General features: G+C 49.6%; 1 protein-coding gene across 1 annotated transcript; it reads right to left on the bottom strand.

Annotated features, from left to right (window-relative positions):
- Positions 1–620: 620 nt before the first annotated feature.
- On the bottom strand, positions 621–14701 carry NOBOX (NOBOX oogenesis homeobox; the record flags this gene model as incomplete). Its single annotated transcript, XM_082661369.1, has 10 exons — positions 621–922; positions 1617–1921; positions 2461–2692; positions 2905–2990; positions 3259–3371; positions 3695–3801; positions 4224–4772; positions 6368–6725; positions 9830–9972; positions 14632–14701. 10 exons carry the CDS (start codon positions 14699–14701, stop codon positions 621–623), a joined length of 2265 nt encoding a protein of 754 aa, XP_082517495.1.
- Positions 14702–18541: the final 3840 nt, after the last annotated feature.

The following is an 18541-nucleotide window of genomic DNA, read 5'->3' as shown; positions in this document are numbered from 1 at the left end:
TCCCTGCAGGGCCCTAATTCCAGAGAAGGGCCGGGGCGCAGATTTGCTCAGGCTCAGTTCTGGGTTTGGGGCTAGAACGTGGTTTCATGGCAGGAGCAAAGACGCAGTCCAAGAGGCCCAATTCCTCCCCCAGCAGGAGACGGGAGGATGCCAGCCTCCACGGGATCCTGCCCCATGGGGGGGACCTCACGCGGGCCGCCTGGGACACAGCTGGTCAGCCGAGTGGAAAGCAGTGACCAGCACGGCGCTCTTCACTGGCGTGAGCGGGGAGACGCGTCATTACAGAGAGAAACCCAAGGGTGGACTAGTTTACTGCTTACAGTGGACACTGTGGCTCATCTGCGTAGCGAGGCAAGAAAACAAACGGATACAAACTTCGGAGGTGACACAGGCCACCCTCTTTCTTCAGGGCCACCATCCAGAGGTGTGGGGAAAAGGGCAGGGCCAGGCCTCTTCCTTCCCAAATCAGTGTCCGGAAAGATGAGTCCACAAAGGGGGAAATGCCCTACTTCCACCCCCATCCATAGACTCCAGTCTTTCCTAACACTTCACCCGCCGTCTACTCTGGGGCGTCCCAACCCTCCCCAGCAGGGGGGCCTCTTCACTCCTCGGCCCCGGCACTAGGGGCCATGGCCGGTCTGGTCTTCCTCTCGGCCCTCCTCGGGGGCTGAGGGCAGCTCCACAGCGGCGGTGGGCAGCTCCTCTTGGGCCTTGCTGAGTAGGGGCTCCGCGCTGGCCCTGGTCCCTTCAGGAAGCCGGGTGAGGCCTGGAGAAGACTGCCTGCTCGAAGCCTGAGCACAAGGGGCTGCAAACAGATCCAGGAAGTAGCCGTCCCCTCCCGGGGGGCCCCCCAGAGCTGGTGGACAGAAGGAACTGGGGAAGGGCAGGTCTGGCAAGCAGGGGTCATTCCAGGGGACTGTACCTGTGGGATCAAAGAGCAAAACAAAGAGTAAGTAGGATGACGGGTACCAACCACGTTCAACGTGTTCTGTGACAGAGTCCCCTCCCTGCTCCACAGAAACACGGGTTAAGACCCTGGAGCGAGTCTCCCCTCAGCAGCAGGCGGGCTCCTGTCTCGAGGTCCTACGTCTGGGTAACAGTGACACAAAGGGGACCGTGGGTCAGGCCGAGTGAGTGCCCTCTCGCGCAGGCAGGAGACTGGGAACCAGCATCTTTCTTCCCCTTCTGCTGGAACTGAGTCCTCCTAAGATGGTCACTTCCAGGATTTCAGGGTCCAGGTGGCCCATCGGATACTCACATCAGCTCCCACCTATCCCGTGCCAAGTATTCCTCACCTGTGGTTCCTAATCTTCAGCAAGCCCTCTAAGATACGGGAATATTATCCCCGTTTCAGAATCCAGGAACCTCAGGAGAGCCCAGAGCTGAGCTGGACTTTAAACTTTGCGTTTCCTCACTCCAAAGCTCTCTTGCTGAGTCTTACTCTGCTCTGAAACCTCCGAGAAACTGGAGGAAGGAGAGCTTCATAAGGACAAGCGGGCTTTCTGTAAGTAACAGTGATTCACTCACCCCACGCCTTCCCTCCAGCTCACGAGGCTCTCTCCCTTCTCACCGTCCTCAGTCACCAGAGGCCCCTTTCTGTGCCAGCCCCGACTCACCCATGTTCCCAGCGGGTGGCTGCAGCAGGATCTGCCCTGAGGGAGGGCCCGGGAAGTAGCCCTGGGATGTGCCCCCGCTGGGGCCATAGGACAATGCAGACAGAGAGTCTTCCAGCAGTGGAGGGGTCAGGGAGCTGGGCATGTGGAAGGGGAAGGGGTGCAGGTATGGAAACTGGGGCTGGGGGTGTTGGAAAAGCTGGCTCTGTGGAGTCTGGGAGAACTGGAACGGTCCTGGCTGGCTGCTGGGTTGATATTCCTGGGGTTCCAGCTCCTCCAAGTACGAGCAGGTGGGGGGTGGCGTGACACTGAGAGAGACAGAGGAGTATTTTTTTTTTTTTTTTTTTTTTTTGCCGTACGCGGGCTTCTCACTGCTGTGGCCTCTCCCGCTGCGGGGCACAGGCTCAGCGGCCATGGCTCACGGGCCCAGCCGCCCCGCGGCATGTGGGATCTTCCCGGACCGGGGCACGAACCCGCGTCCCCTGCATCGGCAGGCGGACTCTCAACCACTGCGCCACCAGGGAAGCCCCCAGAGGAGTATTTTGTGCGGCTCGGGGGGCGGCCCCATTCCTACCGCGCAGCGAGGCTCCCCTCCCCCATCCCCACGACCCCAGACCTGCCACCTCCTGTTCTCTCTCCTGCTCTAGCTTCTCATCCTCGTTCCTGTGCTACTGCTGTCATGTCCTAGATCCTTCGCACCCCAATCCACTTACCCTTTTAATCCTCGCCACATTTACTACTCCTTGCTTCTCTCAGTCACCCTCCCCCCTCCCAAGCTCCATCTATCTTTCCTCCTCCCGTACCTCCCCCAGGATAAGTCAAGTACCGCCGCCATTAGGTTGCGTACCTTGTCCCCCACGACCCACAAGGGCCATCCTTGCGGCTGCTCTCGTTGCCTGGGGTATCCAGCAGCAAAGACATCAGCTGGGAGGTGTGCACGGGGCCGAGGGGGAAAGGAAGGTTGGCTCTTCGGACAGGTGGGGGGCTGAAGAGTGGTGGGGTCACTTCCACCCTCTGGGCACCCTCACTCTGTTGGGTCGGGGCCAGAGTCTGGTCAGATGTCAGCAGCATGGGGGGCTCTAGGAACAGAGGTCAAAGGGGGGTTGTAAGAGTACGAAAGTGGGGGGCAGCCTTGGCAGCGCTGGTCCAAGTGCACAAAGCCCGGGTCCCCCTGAACGAAACCGTGGGGAGCTCCGGCCACTCCCAGGTCTTTCAAGAAACAGCCCTTTGACTCTGCTGTCTTCCGCGCCGCTGTATTCCCCAGACAACCCTCGGAAGGCGGTCAGCTCACCTGGAAGGGGATCCAGCGGGGACTCCTGAGCGAAGGTCCCAGGCTCCCGGTCCGCGGGCACAGCAGGTGGCGGTCCGGCTGCAGAACTAGAGGGAGACGAGCGAAGACTGTAGCTCGGGCAGTCCCTGGATTCAGACTGGGGCTTCAGTGTAGGGAAAGGGACCCAGATTTCCAAACTGTGCCTCCTACAAGGCACTGGGCAACTTCCCAACCTCATGCAGTCAAAATCCCTCTATTAGCCAACAACTCCCTACGCCCAGCCTTCCAGTCCCTTCTCCCCCTAGAGCCCAGGATCCCAGCTTAGCCCCCAATTCCTGCCCACGGGGATGGGCCCGGAAGAGGAGAAAGGCTTACCTGCACTGGTTGCTGGCGGGGCTGAGGGCAGGGCCAGCAGCAGCGTCCGTGCTCTCCTTCCCGGTCATTTTCTCCACTTTTCGCCACTTTGCCCGGCGGTTCTGGAACCACACCTGTAGGGGAGAGACACCCGAGGAGCTTGAGAAACAGGGTAGAGCCTGAGGCTCAGTCCTGCTGTCCCACGATGTCTCCGTGACTGTAGGAGGTCACTGCAGCGCTCAGGCTGGCAGGGAAAGGTTCATCGAGATGGCCTCTGAGGCACTTTGCTCTTCCCATATTCTAAGGCTGTGGCAGCGTGGAAACAGGCAAGAACACAGCCCCATCTGAGGCCTCACCCCAGCCCCTGTCCGGGAGGTGCTGAGTACTTGTTTGGCTCTCCCAGAGTGCCGGCGCGTGGGTTCTCCTCCACCCCGAGACTGAGGGCAAGTACCCTTACCATGATGCGCTGGGGGGTGACTCCCACCGTCTGGGCAATCTCCCGGCGCTTATCGCTGTCTGGATAGTGGTCTTCTTGGAAGAGCTTTTCTAGCTCCTCCAGCTGGTCTGGAAGAAGAAAACACTGGCTTGAGGATGAACACCAGTGATGCGGAAGCAGAGGAGAAAAACAGATACCCTCCAGAGGGGACCGCTGTCCCCAACCCGAGGGCCTCCCCAGAGCCCTGCGACTAAGCTCCCCATCGGGCTGGGGCCTCCTGTCTCTCAGGCTTTGTGGCAGGGAACTGTGTGGTGTTTACTTTCCTGCCCCTTCTACCCTGGGCCCAATTTCATATTCTGATGAGAAAACCCAACCTTTCCCTCTGAGATCAGAGGTCATGGCCTGCACAGGTCAAGAGAGGACCCGGCCAAGGTGATGTACAAACCAACCACACTCCTCTCTCCTGGGGCTGCTGCATGCTCTGTTGAGCCCAGCTTTCCCAGAGATGAGGCCAGGTCCCCTAGGTTTCCGCTCGCCTTCAGGGACCTACCCGAGCGGTATAGAGTCCGCGTCTTTTTCCGGCCTTGGCAGGTCACATCCGGGGACTTCTTCTGGTCTGTGTTTTGGCTGTTCTGGGCCAACGTGCTGAGGAGGTTGGCCAGATGGCAGGAGCCCCGGCCTGACCCACAAGGCACTGGGTTGTACGTGGCCCGGGCTGGGTTAGCGACACTGGGAGATGCCGTGGAGTCCAGACCCACAGCGTTAGGCTTTTTCTGCTTACCGGTGGCTGGAGAGTAGGGCCTCTTCCCCAGCTTCCCCTCTCTCACCGGGAGAGGATGCCCTTCCCCCTGAGGCTGGGGTCTAGGTGGGCCCAGGGCTCTGTCTTTGCGGAGAGCCCCTGAGCCCTGGCGCTGGCAGGCTCTCCCAGCACCGGCCCCAGCTACTTCTCCAGGGGCCTCTGATGGCTGCTTCTCCCCGGGAGCAGCGCAGGAGAGGGGCACGTCCTCACTTGGGGCTTCCCGAATGTGGGGGGCTGAACTCTGCAGGGGTTCCTCCTCCTCTAGCCTGGCAGCCGGGGGCTTGTCTCCGCCCTCCTGACCTGTGGAGAGCCAGCACCCGCTGACCTTAGCTCAGGAGAACGAACAGCCTGGACCAGGAGGGCGTGCTGCTTCCTGGTCTGCGACGGGTGTTCTGTTTGATCTGAAGCTTTAATTTGTCCGCTTATCAAATGCGGTAATCATTCCAGGCGTACCTTCCTAACTCTGCTACTGTGAGGGTCAAATTAGATGATCCCACAGCTTGGAAACGCAAAGGCAAATGGATGCAGCCACGAGGAGCCTGAGCTCGCGCACCTAGACGATAGGCGTGCAGTCCTAATTTGGGGGGAACTTACTCTCTGTGAGTTCCCTGTTTTCTCCCCGAGACCTGGAATGTGAGTTTGAGGGACAGGCATCTATTCAGGGGTTTCTAGGGGACACATGTTGGCGTGGACTCTGGGAAGAGGGAGAGGAATCGATGGAGACTGCTGTTTCTCAGACTGGATCTCGTTCCTGCGGCAGACACAGGCATCAGTGCTCAGAGCAGGGACGCGGCGGGATGGAGTGGTCTCCAGGAGCCCAGGCGAGGACATCAAAGGAGCTAACAGGAATGTCCACCCTGACCTCCCACAGAACTCACTGTGTCCTCGGCCGCCCTCCTCTCCCTCATGCACACCCCCGTCCCCTCCCTGCAAAGCAGAACCTCACTCAGGGGCCTCGGGCCCAGGTGAGCGCCCTCCTTTTACAGGTAAGGAAGAGTGACCTGGCTGGCACTCATCCTCCAAGCTTGTCTGTCCTTCTCTGAGCTATGACTGATTCATCAGTTTACCATGTCCCAGGCATTGCGCTAGGCACCTTTCAAAGATTAGTCCAGCATGCATTTAATCCTTGTGAGGAAGGCATATGTATAGCTCATTCTAATATGGAGAAACGTGGATGACAAAGTTGAGCGGTTTGCCCAAGCTCACACAGCGCCGTGCTCTTGACCACTAGACAGAGTCCTTCCTGGGGTCACCAACCCCGCCCCCATTCCCCTCCCAACTTACTCATAACCTCCAGATCCCAAACCGTCTCAGCTCAAGGAGCTGCTTTATCATTTCTAACTAAATTGGAACATTTTTAAGAGGATGCTCACTACTAAGAGCGAGTTTCTTTTTTTTAATGAAAGTTGCATGAGATAGGCTGTCTTAAGGAATGACTTTCTAACGATGTGTGAGAAAGCTGTAGGTCATGGGCTAAGGCGCTTTGTCAGATTGTTTCCTAGGGTACAAGCTGGTGAAGGGGCTTTGCAGGCCTTTATGGTGGCATGAAGCGCTGAGGCTGGATGGTGAAACGGGGAAGGAGGGACACACCGGTTTTACAGCATTTTAGGGGCGCTCGTAGCCTAGCAAACCCGGTACACAGTAGGTGCTCAATAAATGCGACGTATCCGGGTGATAGGCCCCGGTAAGAAAGGTGATGGGTGTGGGAACCTAGAGCAGAAGAATCACGGCCCTGCTTTTCTTCCCTTCATCCTCGGAGATCCGAACGCCAAGGATGGGGGGCGCGGCGTGGTGGGCTCCCTGGCCCCCCCGCCCCGTCCAGCCCCTCTCAACTCCCCTCCAACCCCCTACCCTCGGCCTGCCGCTGGGCCCCAGCCCCTCAGGCCCCCGCGCACTCACCCCGCGGCTCCGGGCCGCGCTCCGAGCTGAGCTCCATTGCCTGGACTCCAGCACGCGGCCGTCGGACTGCTTTTGCGCGCCGCCTAATGAAGCCTCGCGCTCGGGCAGGTGTGCGGAGCTGCGAGCGTGGGGGGTCCGCGCCCTCACCCCGCCGCCGGCGAGGCCCACTCGGGAGGGCGGTGCCTGGGGCAGCTGCGGGCTGCGGAGGCCCGGGGGCCACGCCGCTTCCCGCCCCCGCCGAGGCCCAAGCCGGGGCAGGTGCGGGCTCCGCTGCGGCCCCTCCCCGGTGGGTGGGGGTTGCACGCGGGGCGTGGGCGAGAGCCCGCCTACTGGGTCGCGGTCGGGAAGCTCGCCCTAGAGGGCCGGGGCGTTCGGCTGGGGGAGGGTGGCCGGCTCCCTGGGCTGGACTTGGTGGCGCCTTTGGCCTTGGAGACAGAGTCCTTCCTGTGGAAGGCGACTTGGGGAGCCACTTATCAAGGGAGCTCCAAACCCTTAACAAGGGTTCCCTGTCTCCCAGCTGCATCATTGAGGTTTCCCCAAGCCTCAGGATTAATGAGCCCCCAAGACGCCATGCTGATTGGAAGGTCCGTAGAGCACGGAGCTGTCCTCGAGGATGAAAGCGAGCTGGAAGAACCCAGGCTGCAGGGTGAAGTGGACACCTCTTGAATGGGACGCAGTTGTACGCGCACGGGAGGCCGCAGGTAAGCCGGGAGAAAGCACTAGCTCGTCAAAGTTTTGTCTCATGTTTCCACCCACTTGATATCAGTTTTTCTGGCCGAGAATGAAGGAGCGTCGCATAAGGGAGATCTCACAGGTGTGATCTTTACGACTCCCAGTTCCTGGAATGTTTCTTGCTTTATAACATAATTTCAGGATTTAAAATCCTCATGGCCTCTTCCTTCCATCTGCCCTTGAGTGGGAGGCGCTGGCCAGATTGAAACAGGTGCTTGGTGCTGTTTGGGGGTGGGGGTGGTCAGAATAGAAATCAGGTGTTTTGCTTTTAGGATTTAAAAGACTCTGGACGCCACGTGCTTTCCCGCTGTAATCACCTATTGGTAAGTTTCCCTGTGCCTTAAATGCCTTTCAGGGGCTTGGCCTACACACATGAACTTTGAAGATATTACCAGTTCTTTCTGAAATATAAAAATTATAAACGAATTAACTCCGTGACAACATGACCAAAATTCCAGGCACCTGGTGTTTCATTCTGACTCCTATAAGACTAATATCCTCTAATAAATGAGGGGTTTAAAAATAGGGCCCAGTTTCAGCTAGAAAGGAAGCATTCTAGGCCATGTGAGCAAGGAATGGGGGGCAGTGAAGTTGCTTTCTTTGTGGAACATCATCATTTGGTGGTGACGTGGCGGTAAATGGAATGCAATCGTCTGCTTGCTTAAACATTTACAGGACACCTACCGTGTGCTGGGCACTGTGCGCAGGTCACTTCCTGCCTGCACAAGCTTACTGGCAGAGAGGGGGTTAGAACAGTGACGCAAGTAAATGGACAGTGTCCATACGAGGAGGTCGGTGGTGAGTTAGAAGGATGCATAGAGGAGCAGGAAGCTCTGCTGGACTCGGATTGGGGGTGGGGCAGGAAAGGCTTTCTTGGAGAGGGTGACACATGAGCTTTGAGCTGAAGTTTAAGGGAGAGGCATTCTTACCATGTCACAGCCCTGCTTAAACCCTGAAGTGGCCCTTGCCTGCCTGTGTGATAAAAACCAACCTCCCTAACCAGGAGAGGAGGCTTCTGAGGTCTGGTTCTTTCCTCTGAAGCCTCAGCTCTCCTGCTTCCCACACCCAAGTATTCCAGTTTTAATGTCTCTTTTGACCTAGTGTTTTTCAAGGAGTGTTGACACCCTGGATTAGAATTTCTTAGGGAATTTGTTTAAAATGTGGCTTGCTGGGCTTCCCTGGTGGCGCAGTGGTTGGGAGTCCGCCTGCCGATGCAGGGGACACGGGTTCGTGCAGAAACAAAGTCAACTAAAACCAACACGGGTTCGTGCAGAAACAAAGTCAACTAAAACCATCCCCGGGGATGGAGATAGGGCAAGTGGATGGTGGGGGACTTTGTCGGGGAAGGAGATGACCTGTTGTCCTTTACTGAGGTGTCTGCTGCAGTGAAAGTGGGTCACAATTAATTTCTTAATAGGTTATCCTATCTCATTAAATTAAGAATAAATCATCCTTCCCTGCCATCACTTATGTTGAATTTCCTCTCGCCGTCTCTTTGCCCTCTGCCTGGGTGAAGGTCAGAAAAGCAAAGACTCAAATCACCCATAGACTGGACACCACCCTTACATAAAACTCTGAAAGATACAGAGTCTGACTGTATAAAAGGGTTTGCTCTGAGACTTAAGGAATTGAAGATGTTGGCATTTTCTAAACACATAAATAATTGAATTTGTTGGGCCTGGGCTCTGACATGAGAGAAATCGAAGCTTTCCTCCTCTTTGTTTCTTTCTTTCCTCCCTTCCTCAGTCTTGATATTCTTGCCTTGTCGTTTTGTGTGTGTGTGTTTTTTTTTTTTACAAATGATATCGTTTTCTTTATTTACATGAAAATTTGATTTAGCGGCTGCAAGTGAATTTGGTCTAAGAAGGCTTGGGATAGCGTCTTGACGTGTTTGGTTGAAAAGGGATTGTACTTATGATATATGCTGTGTAGAGTGCTATCTTTCAGATAGGGAAGGGGGACTGCTCTTTATTGGGAGGACAAAAAGATACTGTTTTAGGGGTACTTGGAAATATTTATTTCTACGACTTGGTCCATGGCATCTTCGTGATCTTAAGGCATGGTCATAGACCAACCTTGTTTAGAGGGAAGGATTATTTTGGGGGGGCAGTGCGTGGAGGGGAGGAGGTTGTCCTTAGTTTTCAGAGCCAAACTATAAACCACCACTTCCACCCTCTTAGCAAGCGCCAGTTATTCCAACATCTTTTTCTTCTCATGGATAGAATGACAACAAAGAGGAACAGGTCTGATGCTACTAAAGGGTATAATTAATCTTTTGTTTTTCCCATTCTGTGTAGAGTTAACCAACCGTACAATGAGTTTAAGCAAGTGAAATAGATTCTTTGTCCTTCCTCCCTCCCTCTCTATAATGAGAAAAATAACCAGTAGAAGGTGGTTGACTGAGAAAATTTTTCAAAGAGGAGACACATTCTTGTCCTGCATGCCACTCCTGGGAGTAGGCAGCAACAGGTCATTGGAAATCCTGGGACCAGAGGCAAGAATACGGTTGTGAAAAGGCAGAAATCTGAACGGGCCCTGGGTCGGGAGATCACAGTCCCAGCAAACACGGGAGGTAAAGGCCCCAGGAAACAACCAGGAGGCGAAGCTCCATCCAAGGCAGGGGAGGGCAAAGGGAAACCGGAGCTCATCACAGGTTCGGGGACCAGGACGTCCTGAGCCCGAAGGAGGTCCTTGGCCGGATGATCAGATAAACGCTGTGGGCTCACCATGACAGAGCTGAGGGTGCCAGTGACGGGGGAGACACTGGGAGTTGCCGAAGTCTCTGCACAGCTGCTTCCTTTGGAAACCCCGGGAAAGGCTGGTTGGAGGTGACGGGCATTGAGAACACCTGGCTGGAGCAGAAACTGCCCTGGCGGGGAGAAAACAGGTTCTGGCATGAGTGAGCCTGAGCACTTGTAATCCCTGTGCCCCAGACTCCCAAGTTTTTATGCATCTAACAAGAATAGTGACTGTGTCTAAGCAACGTGGCTGCTGCTAGTTTTTAATCAGGCCGTCCTCCTAATAAATCACTATTGCTTGTGTGTTTTGTAATTTACAAAGTACTTTCCCTTGCATTCTAATCCCCTCCTGATGTACCCATGTTCTGGAGACAGACTGTCTTCTTTCTGCTCTGTTCTGGCCTTCTCCAGGATTGCAAAGCTGTAATGCTAACTATAGCCTGGCATTCAAGACCCGCTCCAAACCCAGCCCCGGCCTTCCCTCATTCTGCATCTGTGGCTGCTGTCCTTCCCTTCTCCTCTCACCCCACTCACAGACCCTCGTCTAGTCTCCTCATGGTGTCCTCTCGTTCCAATCTTGTGGGCCTCTCTCAGAATGGCCCCCGCCTTCTCATGCCTCGGGACCACAGAGCACATCGTTTTATAGGCCTGGAACATCGTCCCTTCCCTTTTATTTCTGTTAAAGTCTTACTCATACTTGAAAGCCCAACCCAAATAATCTCTTTCCTGTGAAGCCTATCTTAGCTTTCCACCGCCAGGAGGAACTGCTCCTTCCTGTATCCTCCCACTGTGCTGTGCTTACCTTGATATTACATCACCTAACACAGGCTGACCTGATGAGAGCTCTGTATGTTCTCCACCGGATGGTGAGCTCTTACATGTGTTAACATACATCTGTTCACGCCAGGCGCTTTCTACTTGCTCTACAGATATCAAGTCATTGAATGCTCACGACAGCCCTCTAAGGTTCTATGGTTAGCCCCATTTTATCGAAGAAGGAGCTGTGACACAGGGAGCTTAAGTGCTTTGCCACAGATCACACAGCTGCTAGGTGGCACACCCAAGATCTGAACCCGGTTGGTCTGGTTCCCGGCCATACTCCTAACCAGTAGGCTTTCCTGTTTATGTCATTTATATTTGCATCAAGATCCTCCAGGGAACTGAATGTCAATATTATGACATAGTGTGAGTGTGTTTCGTGTGTGGTAATTGCAATCATTGTTGCTTTTGTTGTGGTCATCCATTTACAGTGCTTGGTGTCAGTCTATTTATCTCTTGTAAAAATAAAATACATTGTGTGTGTGTGTGTGTGTGTGTGTGTGTGAAAAAAGGTACAAAGTTTCAGTTATACAGGATAAGTTCTGGAGATCTAATGTACAGCATGGTGCCTGGAGCTAACAGTATGTATTGTATATATAAAAGTGGCTACAGGGTAGATCTTATATTAAGTGTTCTTATCCCACACACAATAATAATGATAAAGGGGTGCGAGGGAACTTTGGGAGGTGATGGAAATGTTAACGGACTTGATGATAGTGATGGTTTCATGGTCATGTATTTATCCCCAAACTCATAGAGTTGTATACATCCCATACGTATGATGTTTCAAATGTCAGTCAGAACTCAACAAAGTAGTTTTAAAAAGTAAAAAAAAAAAAAAAGATCCTCCAGGGCTTGGCATGGTGGTTTGCACATGGGGATCAATGATTGTTCGTTGACCAGAAGTTGATCACCATTGCCGGGAATTAGAGGGTAGCGTGGGGAGTAGGTGGCTATGGCTGTACAAGGGAGCAACAGTGATGGAGCCGTTCTGAGCCTTGACCGTGGGGGTGATCGCATGAGTCTACACGTAAGATAAAATTGCATAGGACTAAACAGAGTTGACCCTTGAACAACACGGGTTTGAACCGCACAGGTCCACATATGTGCAGATGTTTTAAAATAGTAAATACCATAGGACCGCATGATCCGTAGTTGGTTGAATCCGCAGAGGTGAAATCTCAGATAAGGAAGAGCCACGGATACAGAGGCCAACTGTGAGTTATACATGGATTTTCGACTGTGCAGAGGGCTGGTGCCCCGACCTCTGCGTTGTTCAAGGGTCAAGTGTATATACGTGTACACACACAAATGAGTGTGTGTGAAACTGGTGAAATCTGAATAAGGTCTGGGGATTGTGCCAATATCAGTTTCCTGGTGTGATACAAGATGTTTCCACTGGGGGAAGCAGATATGAGATCTCTCTGTATGATTTCTTAACACTTCACGTGAAACTACAATTATCTCAAAATTAAAAGTAAAAAATACATGTGTACATACCTACACGTACATATATACATAGACGTGTATACATATATATATATCTATATATTAATCCCAGTGTTTTGACCACAAGTGTAGTTTTCCTGGATTCAGTTAATGTAATTGACAGAAATAGCGTAGCACTCTTAACCTTTTGTTGACCGTGATTTTAAAACATTTAGATTTAAATTATATCTATTTCTTTAAGCGGGCTGTTGACAGGCAAGCAGAAGAATTTATGTCTAATTTGTTTTAAAAGTAAAATAACTCTGTCTCTCTTAATAGGAATGCAAATTTATCAGGAAAATATTGGTAAATAGTAGAAATGATTAGAAAAGAAAACAGTACAATTTTCCATCAAACAGTATCAGTTGTAGACAGTTTGGTACCCTTCCTTACAGTATTTCTGCCATTACCGTGTTTCATATATGTTCTACATGATTTTAATTAATTATATATATATACAATTTTGAGCATTCCTCCCTGCAAAACGTACTGTGAAAAGCGAGTCCTTTATTTTTTTTCCATCTTAGGAACTTACTGCGTGACCATACTGTAATTGAACTATTCTCCACCTGTTGGCAAAAACTTTTAATTTGAAGGTCTACATTTTTTTTTAATTAAAAAGCAAACTTGAAATAAGGCTTCTAATTCTTTTTTTTTTTCCTCTTACAGACTTTGAAAAAAAAATCTCTTGGTGATAGATCTGACCTATGGTTTTTTTTAGTCCCAAACCCATGAGGAGCCACAAAGTTGTTCATTGTACAGAAATAGGCAGCCAGGCTGGCAAGTGTACAATGAAAGTACTTCATCAAGGAGGGGCCTAAGCTAGACAGGCCAACCGGGCAGGTTTAGTGAGAGTTAGAAGATCCCCAGAACAAGGTGTTTTTCCTCCTTTGCTGGCCCAGGGCTACACCTCTGCCAGCGGCTTGACTGACTTTTCTGGTGTTCAGGTGTAGGGTCGTAGCTCCCAGGAGAAAGTGCTCTGCCAGGAGCCCTCATGGTGCAGGAAGAGAGCTCTGCTTTCTGGCCAGGGTGTGGTCCTGACCGTTCTTTTGGTGCTTTTAGGCCATGGACTCATGTCCTCGTGGGCTTTGAAGCCTTTGAGCCTGTGCGTCTGGTACCCTGTGACCCAGGTACCATCCCCTCCAGGTCCATTGAATAGTGTGAAAGGTGGGGCTGTGTCGTGGTCGGCAGGCTCCTCTGTGCTTTGGGGCACCAAACTTTAAAGTCCACCCACATTAGAGTGACAATTCCAGCTCTTTGGAATTGAAGATGGGCTGCCCTTGTCTCGAAATGTCTCCTTTCTCCTGATATCAGTCAAGGGCAAGATCAGTAGTACAGGGAAGAAGCTAGCAGCAACTTCCTCTGCATGCAGGAGGGGATGGTGAAATATAAGCCATGCGTTTAAATGGGGCAGAGAGATGAAATGATAGATTGATTAACCGAGAAATAATTAGGCTGGTAAAACCTGTCATGCAGCTTGCTGGAAAGACAAAGGAGCAACTGTATGGGCTGCTAGACCCAGCCTTCAGCTTGCAAAAGACTTTTTTTTGGTATTTTTTTTTTTTGCGGTACGTGGGCCTCTCACTGCTGTGGCCTCTCCCGCTGCGGGGCACAGGCTCAGCGGCCATGGCTCACGGGCCCAGCCGCTCCGTGGCACGTGGGATCCTCCCGGACCGGGGCACGAACCCGCCTCCCCTGCATCGGCAGGCAGACTCTCAACCACTGCGCCACCAGGGAAGCCTTGCAAAAGGCTTTTGATTGTCTCTATCTTATAACTGGGGTGCTGTGTGCATTATTAAATTGACCCAAGGAAGTGTGGGCCTTGCCTGGGCCACCTGAATTCAGTCAGGCTGTCATTCAGAGCAGTCCCAAGGAGAGGGAGGAAAAAGCAACAGAGGTGGGGAAAGCCATATTTGGAAGTAGAGATGCACCAGGCAATATTAGATCCATGTTCTTTAGTTGGGAGATATAATTTCTGATCTGAACTCTCAGAGATGCTGGCCCAGTTGGTTTGGGCTCATGAGCAAGGGCAAGCACTGATGGCTTTCAGAGTTTTTAAACTTAACCTCATTCTCAAACTGAACTTCTGATTCCCACCCCAAAACTTGTAACACCCCTAGGCCTACCTCTTTTTGTTTCAGCCACCCAGTTGGAATCACCCTTGACTCTGCACTCTCCCTCACAGCTTACATATAAGGTGCCAGAATATTCCAGCCAGTTCAACCTCCGAAACACATCTCCAATCCTTTAACTTCCCTCGGTCATCACCACTCTGGCCCAAGCCCCTCTCCTCTCCTGCCTGTTCTTTAGTGACCACTTGCTAAACTTCTCGCCCTGTTTCCACTCCTGTCCCATTATAATCCGTTCTCCACAGGCTGGCTAGGGAGATAGTTTTAAAATGGAAATTGTCATGTGTGTCACCCTGCTATTAACATGCTTTAATGACTGTCCATTGTACTTAGAGGAAAATGAAAACATCTTACCGTAGCCCTGCATGATCTGGTTCCACCATTTCTGCTTCATCTCAGGTGACTGTTCTTGTCCTTCAAGCATCTTGAACATATTCCATTCTTCTGCCTCAGGGTCTTTACATATGCTATTCCTGTGCCCGGAACCTCTCTCTCTCAGTGGTTCTTATGGCTAGCTCCTACCCAGCTCTTGGTTTAAGTGTTATTTCTCAAGGAGGAGTCCTCTGGCCACATTTTCTACTTAACACCCGCCGCCTAATATTTTCTCTTTGTTTTTATTACTACTCTTAACACAACATGTACTTATATTTTCATTTACAGACTGTCTCCTCTACTATATGTTAAGCTCCATGGGTACTGAAACTACAGTGGTTTGTTTCACCAATATATACCTGTGTCTACAGATCTGGCAAAGTGGCTGCCTTATACATGTTAACTATTTGGCTGATGAATGAATGAATAAAAATATGGATGTTTTAGTTGGAAGGGGGAAGAAAAGGATTATCAGATTCATGGCACAAATTACGGTTTCTGGTAATTCATAACCTGATGTCTAACAGGATTTGATAAGGCCGTTAAGTTGGAATGCTTCCTGAAAGTGTTGACCTTTTTTTTTTCTTTTAATAAAGGGGTAATATAGTATCACCCCCTGTTTTTGTTTTGTTTGTTTAAATGTATTTATTTATTTATTATTTTTTGGCTGTGCTGTGTCTTCGTTGCTGTGTGTGGGCTTCTCACTGTGGTGGTTTCTCTTGGTGCAGAGCACGGGCTCTAGGCGCACAGGCTTCAGTAGTTGTGGCTCGTGGGCTCTAGAGCACAGGCTCAGCAGTTGTGGCTCACGGGCTTAGTTGCTCCGTGGCATGTGGGATCTTCCCAGACCAGGGCTCGAACCCGTGTCCCCTGCATTGGCAGGCGGATTCTTAACCACTGCGCCACCAGGGAAGTCCCAGTGTTGGCCATTTTGAGAACCGAGGAAGCCAGAAGCCAGGGATAAAATGTGGCATTTTAGTGCTTGCTGTAAAGAACACAGTGAAACTTGGCATGCCTCTTTGGTAAAGTCCATATTCACCAGAGGCCATGACTTTTCAGAGGAAAAGCGTGACCTTGCAGAGCTGCAGCTTTTTAGGGCTGGTGCAGTCTTCAGAGATGAGCACAAACAACCTTATATTTAGAGCGGGTTTCTTGTAGACAGCATATAGGTGGATTTTGGATTTTTTAATCCAATATGAGTCTCTGCCTTAAATTGTTTAAGTGTTCAGACCACTCACACATAATATATCATGATTATTGATGTGGTTGGGTTTCAATCTATCCTCTTGCCACTGTTTTCTATTCATCACCTATGTTCTTGGTTCCTCTTTTCCTCTTTTTATGCCTTATTTTTGAGTAATCGGGTATTTTTATGATTCAGTTTTATCTCATTTGTTGGCTTATGAACAATAACATTGATTTATAACGTTTATTGACTTTTTTAGTGATTGCTTTAGGACTTTTGGGACACATGTCTAGTGTATCACAATTTACCTTCAAGTGACATCATACCATTTCACAAAAATATAAGAATCTTACAACAGTTTATTTCGGTTTTCCTTCCCATTCTTTGTACCCTTCTACATGTTATAAAACCCATGATACATTGTTATTATTTTTGCTTTCAACAATTATTTCTTAAAAAAATATTTAAAATAAAAAAAATAGTATTTTATATTTACTTACGTATTCACCATTAGTAAGCATTCATTCCTTTGGAAATAAGAGATTTCCATCTGGTATCATTTTCCATGTTAAAGGAATTCCTTTTACATTTCTTGTGGTAAAAATCTGGTAATGGAGTTTTCAGCATTTATATGTCTGAGTAGTCATTATTTTCCTTTTATTTTTGAAAGCTGGATATATAGACTTTTAGGCTGACAGTTTTTCTTCCTTTTGGTGCTTTAAAGATGTGGGTCCACTATCTTTTGTCCTTCATTGTTCCTGAAGAGAAGCCTGCTATCATTCTTAACTTTGTTTCTCTGCACCTGTGTCTTTAGTTGATTTTAAGAGTTTTCTCTTGATCGCTGGTTTTAAGCAGATTGACTATCATGTACCTTAGTGTAGTTATTTTAATGTGTTTTGTGCTTGGGGTTCATATAGCTTCTTGGATTTGTGTGTTCATAGCTTCCATCAAATTGGGAGATTTTTCATCGATTATTTCTTCAAATATTTTTTCCATCTCCCCTTTTTCTTCTTCCCTTCTTTGGGGACTCAAATTATACTTAGCCTTTTGAAACTGTCTTATGGTTCACTGATGCTTTATTATGCTGCTTTTCTTTTTCAACAGGCTTTTTCTTCTCTGTGTGTCATTTAGGAGAGTTTCTATTGCTGTGTCTTAAAGTTTTCTAGTCTTCTTCAGTGTCTGTAGTTAATTCCATTCAGTTTATTTGTCATCTAAGACATTGATTTTTTTTCATTTATAGTACTGTAATTTCACTTGGGTCTCATTTATATCCTCCACATCTTTACTTATCACGCACATATTTTTCTTTACCTTTTTGAATATATGGAATATATTTACATCACTGTTTGAATGTTCTTGTCTACTATTTTTGGGTCTGTTTCTATCAAGATGCTTTCGTCCTAATTATGAGTCATATTTTCCTGCTTCTTTGCATGTCCTGAAATGTTGTTATTCAATGTCAGACATTTTACCTTGTTGTGTATATGTGGGTGATGTGCATATAGATAGATATATCTATATCTGTATCTCCTATATATACAACAAGGTGTGTATGTATGCATGTATATATGTGTGTGTGTATACACACACACATAAATACATATATACGGATATGTGTGTGTGTATATATATATTGTTGAGCCTTGCTCTGTGTTCTGTTACTTGGAAACACGTTAATCCTTTAAAGACTGACTTCTAAGTTGTGTTACCTAGAACCAGAGAAGCCTTCATTCTGACGCTAAGTTTCCCTATTCCTGAGGCAATATCCTGAGTACTCTACTCAGTGCATCATGTATTGCAAAGTTCTTCCACTCTGGCTATAGGAATACAGACTATCCCTGGCACTGTGTGAACTTCAGTGGTGATTTTGCCTTTTCATTGGTTCTTTTCCCAACTAGGGTAGTTTCTCCACACACATGCAGCGACCAGTACTCAGCTGAAGATTTGAGGGGAACCCCCTGAAGTCTCTTCTGCAGTGTTCTCCTCTCAATGCAGCTCTCTTCTCTCTGTGTAGTGCTTCCTTTCCAGCACTCCATCCTGTGACTGCCAGCCACCTTAGTCTCCCTGAATTCTCAGCTCTGTATCCTCAACCCTGCCCTGCAACCTGGGAATTTCCTCCAGACAGTATGCTGGGGTTATTGTAGGGCTCAGCTCATTTGTTTCTTTTCTCAGGAATGACTGTTGTGCATTGGCTGTTGTCCAATGTCTGAAAATAACTTTCCTAGATTTTGTATAGTTTTTACTTGTTTGATGGTAGGGTAAATGTGATGGTGTTTGTTACTTCATATTGGCTGGAAGTGCCCACAGACTACTTGATGAATTTCAGTTAGCTCTCCCCTGCCTACAGGATAGAGTTCAAACCCCTTAGTTTAGCATTCTCAGTCCTTTATAAGCTGACCCCATGACAACCCCAATCCCCAGCCCACCCACTTTCAGTAAATCAAAACAATTTGCCAAATCTTGATCGTGTCCAAACTTTTTGATCCTCCAGAGCATTGCACATGCTCTTCTCTCCACCTAGCAAGACCTTCTTCCCGTGCATCCCCCATCTAGCCAAACTCTACGTGTTCTTTAGGACCCAACTCAATTATGAATTCCTCTGTTAAATGTTTCCATACCTCAGTGTTTGTTGCTACTGCTGTGTTCCCACAGCACTCAGGCTATACCTCTGTCGTGCACTTAAGACTCTTCTGTGGAGATCCTTAGTTA

The sequence above is a fragment of the Grampus griseus genome, assembly GCF_964374135.1.
Source record: "Grampus griseus genome assembly, chromosome: 9".
Lineage (NCBI taxonomy): Eukaryota > Metazoa > Chordata > Mammalia > Artiodactyla > Delphinidae > Grampus > Grampus griseus.
The sequence above is the reverse complement of the archived record's forward strand: the minus strand, read 5'-3'. Positions and strand labels throughout refer to the sequence as shown.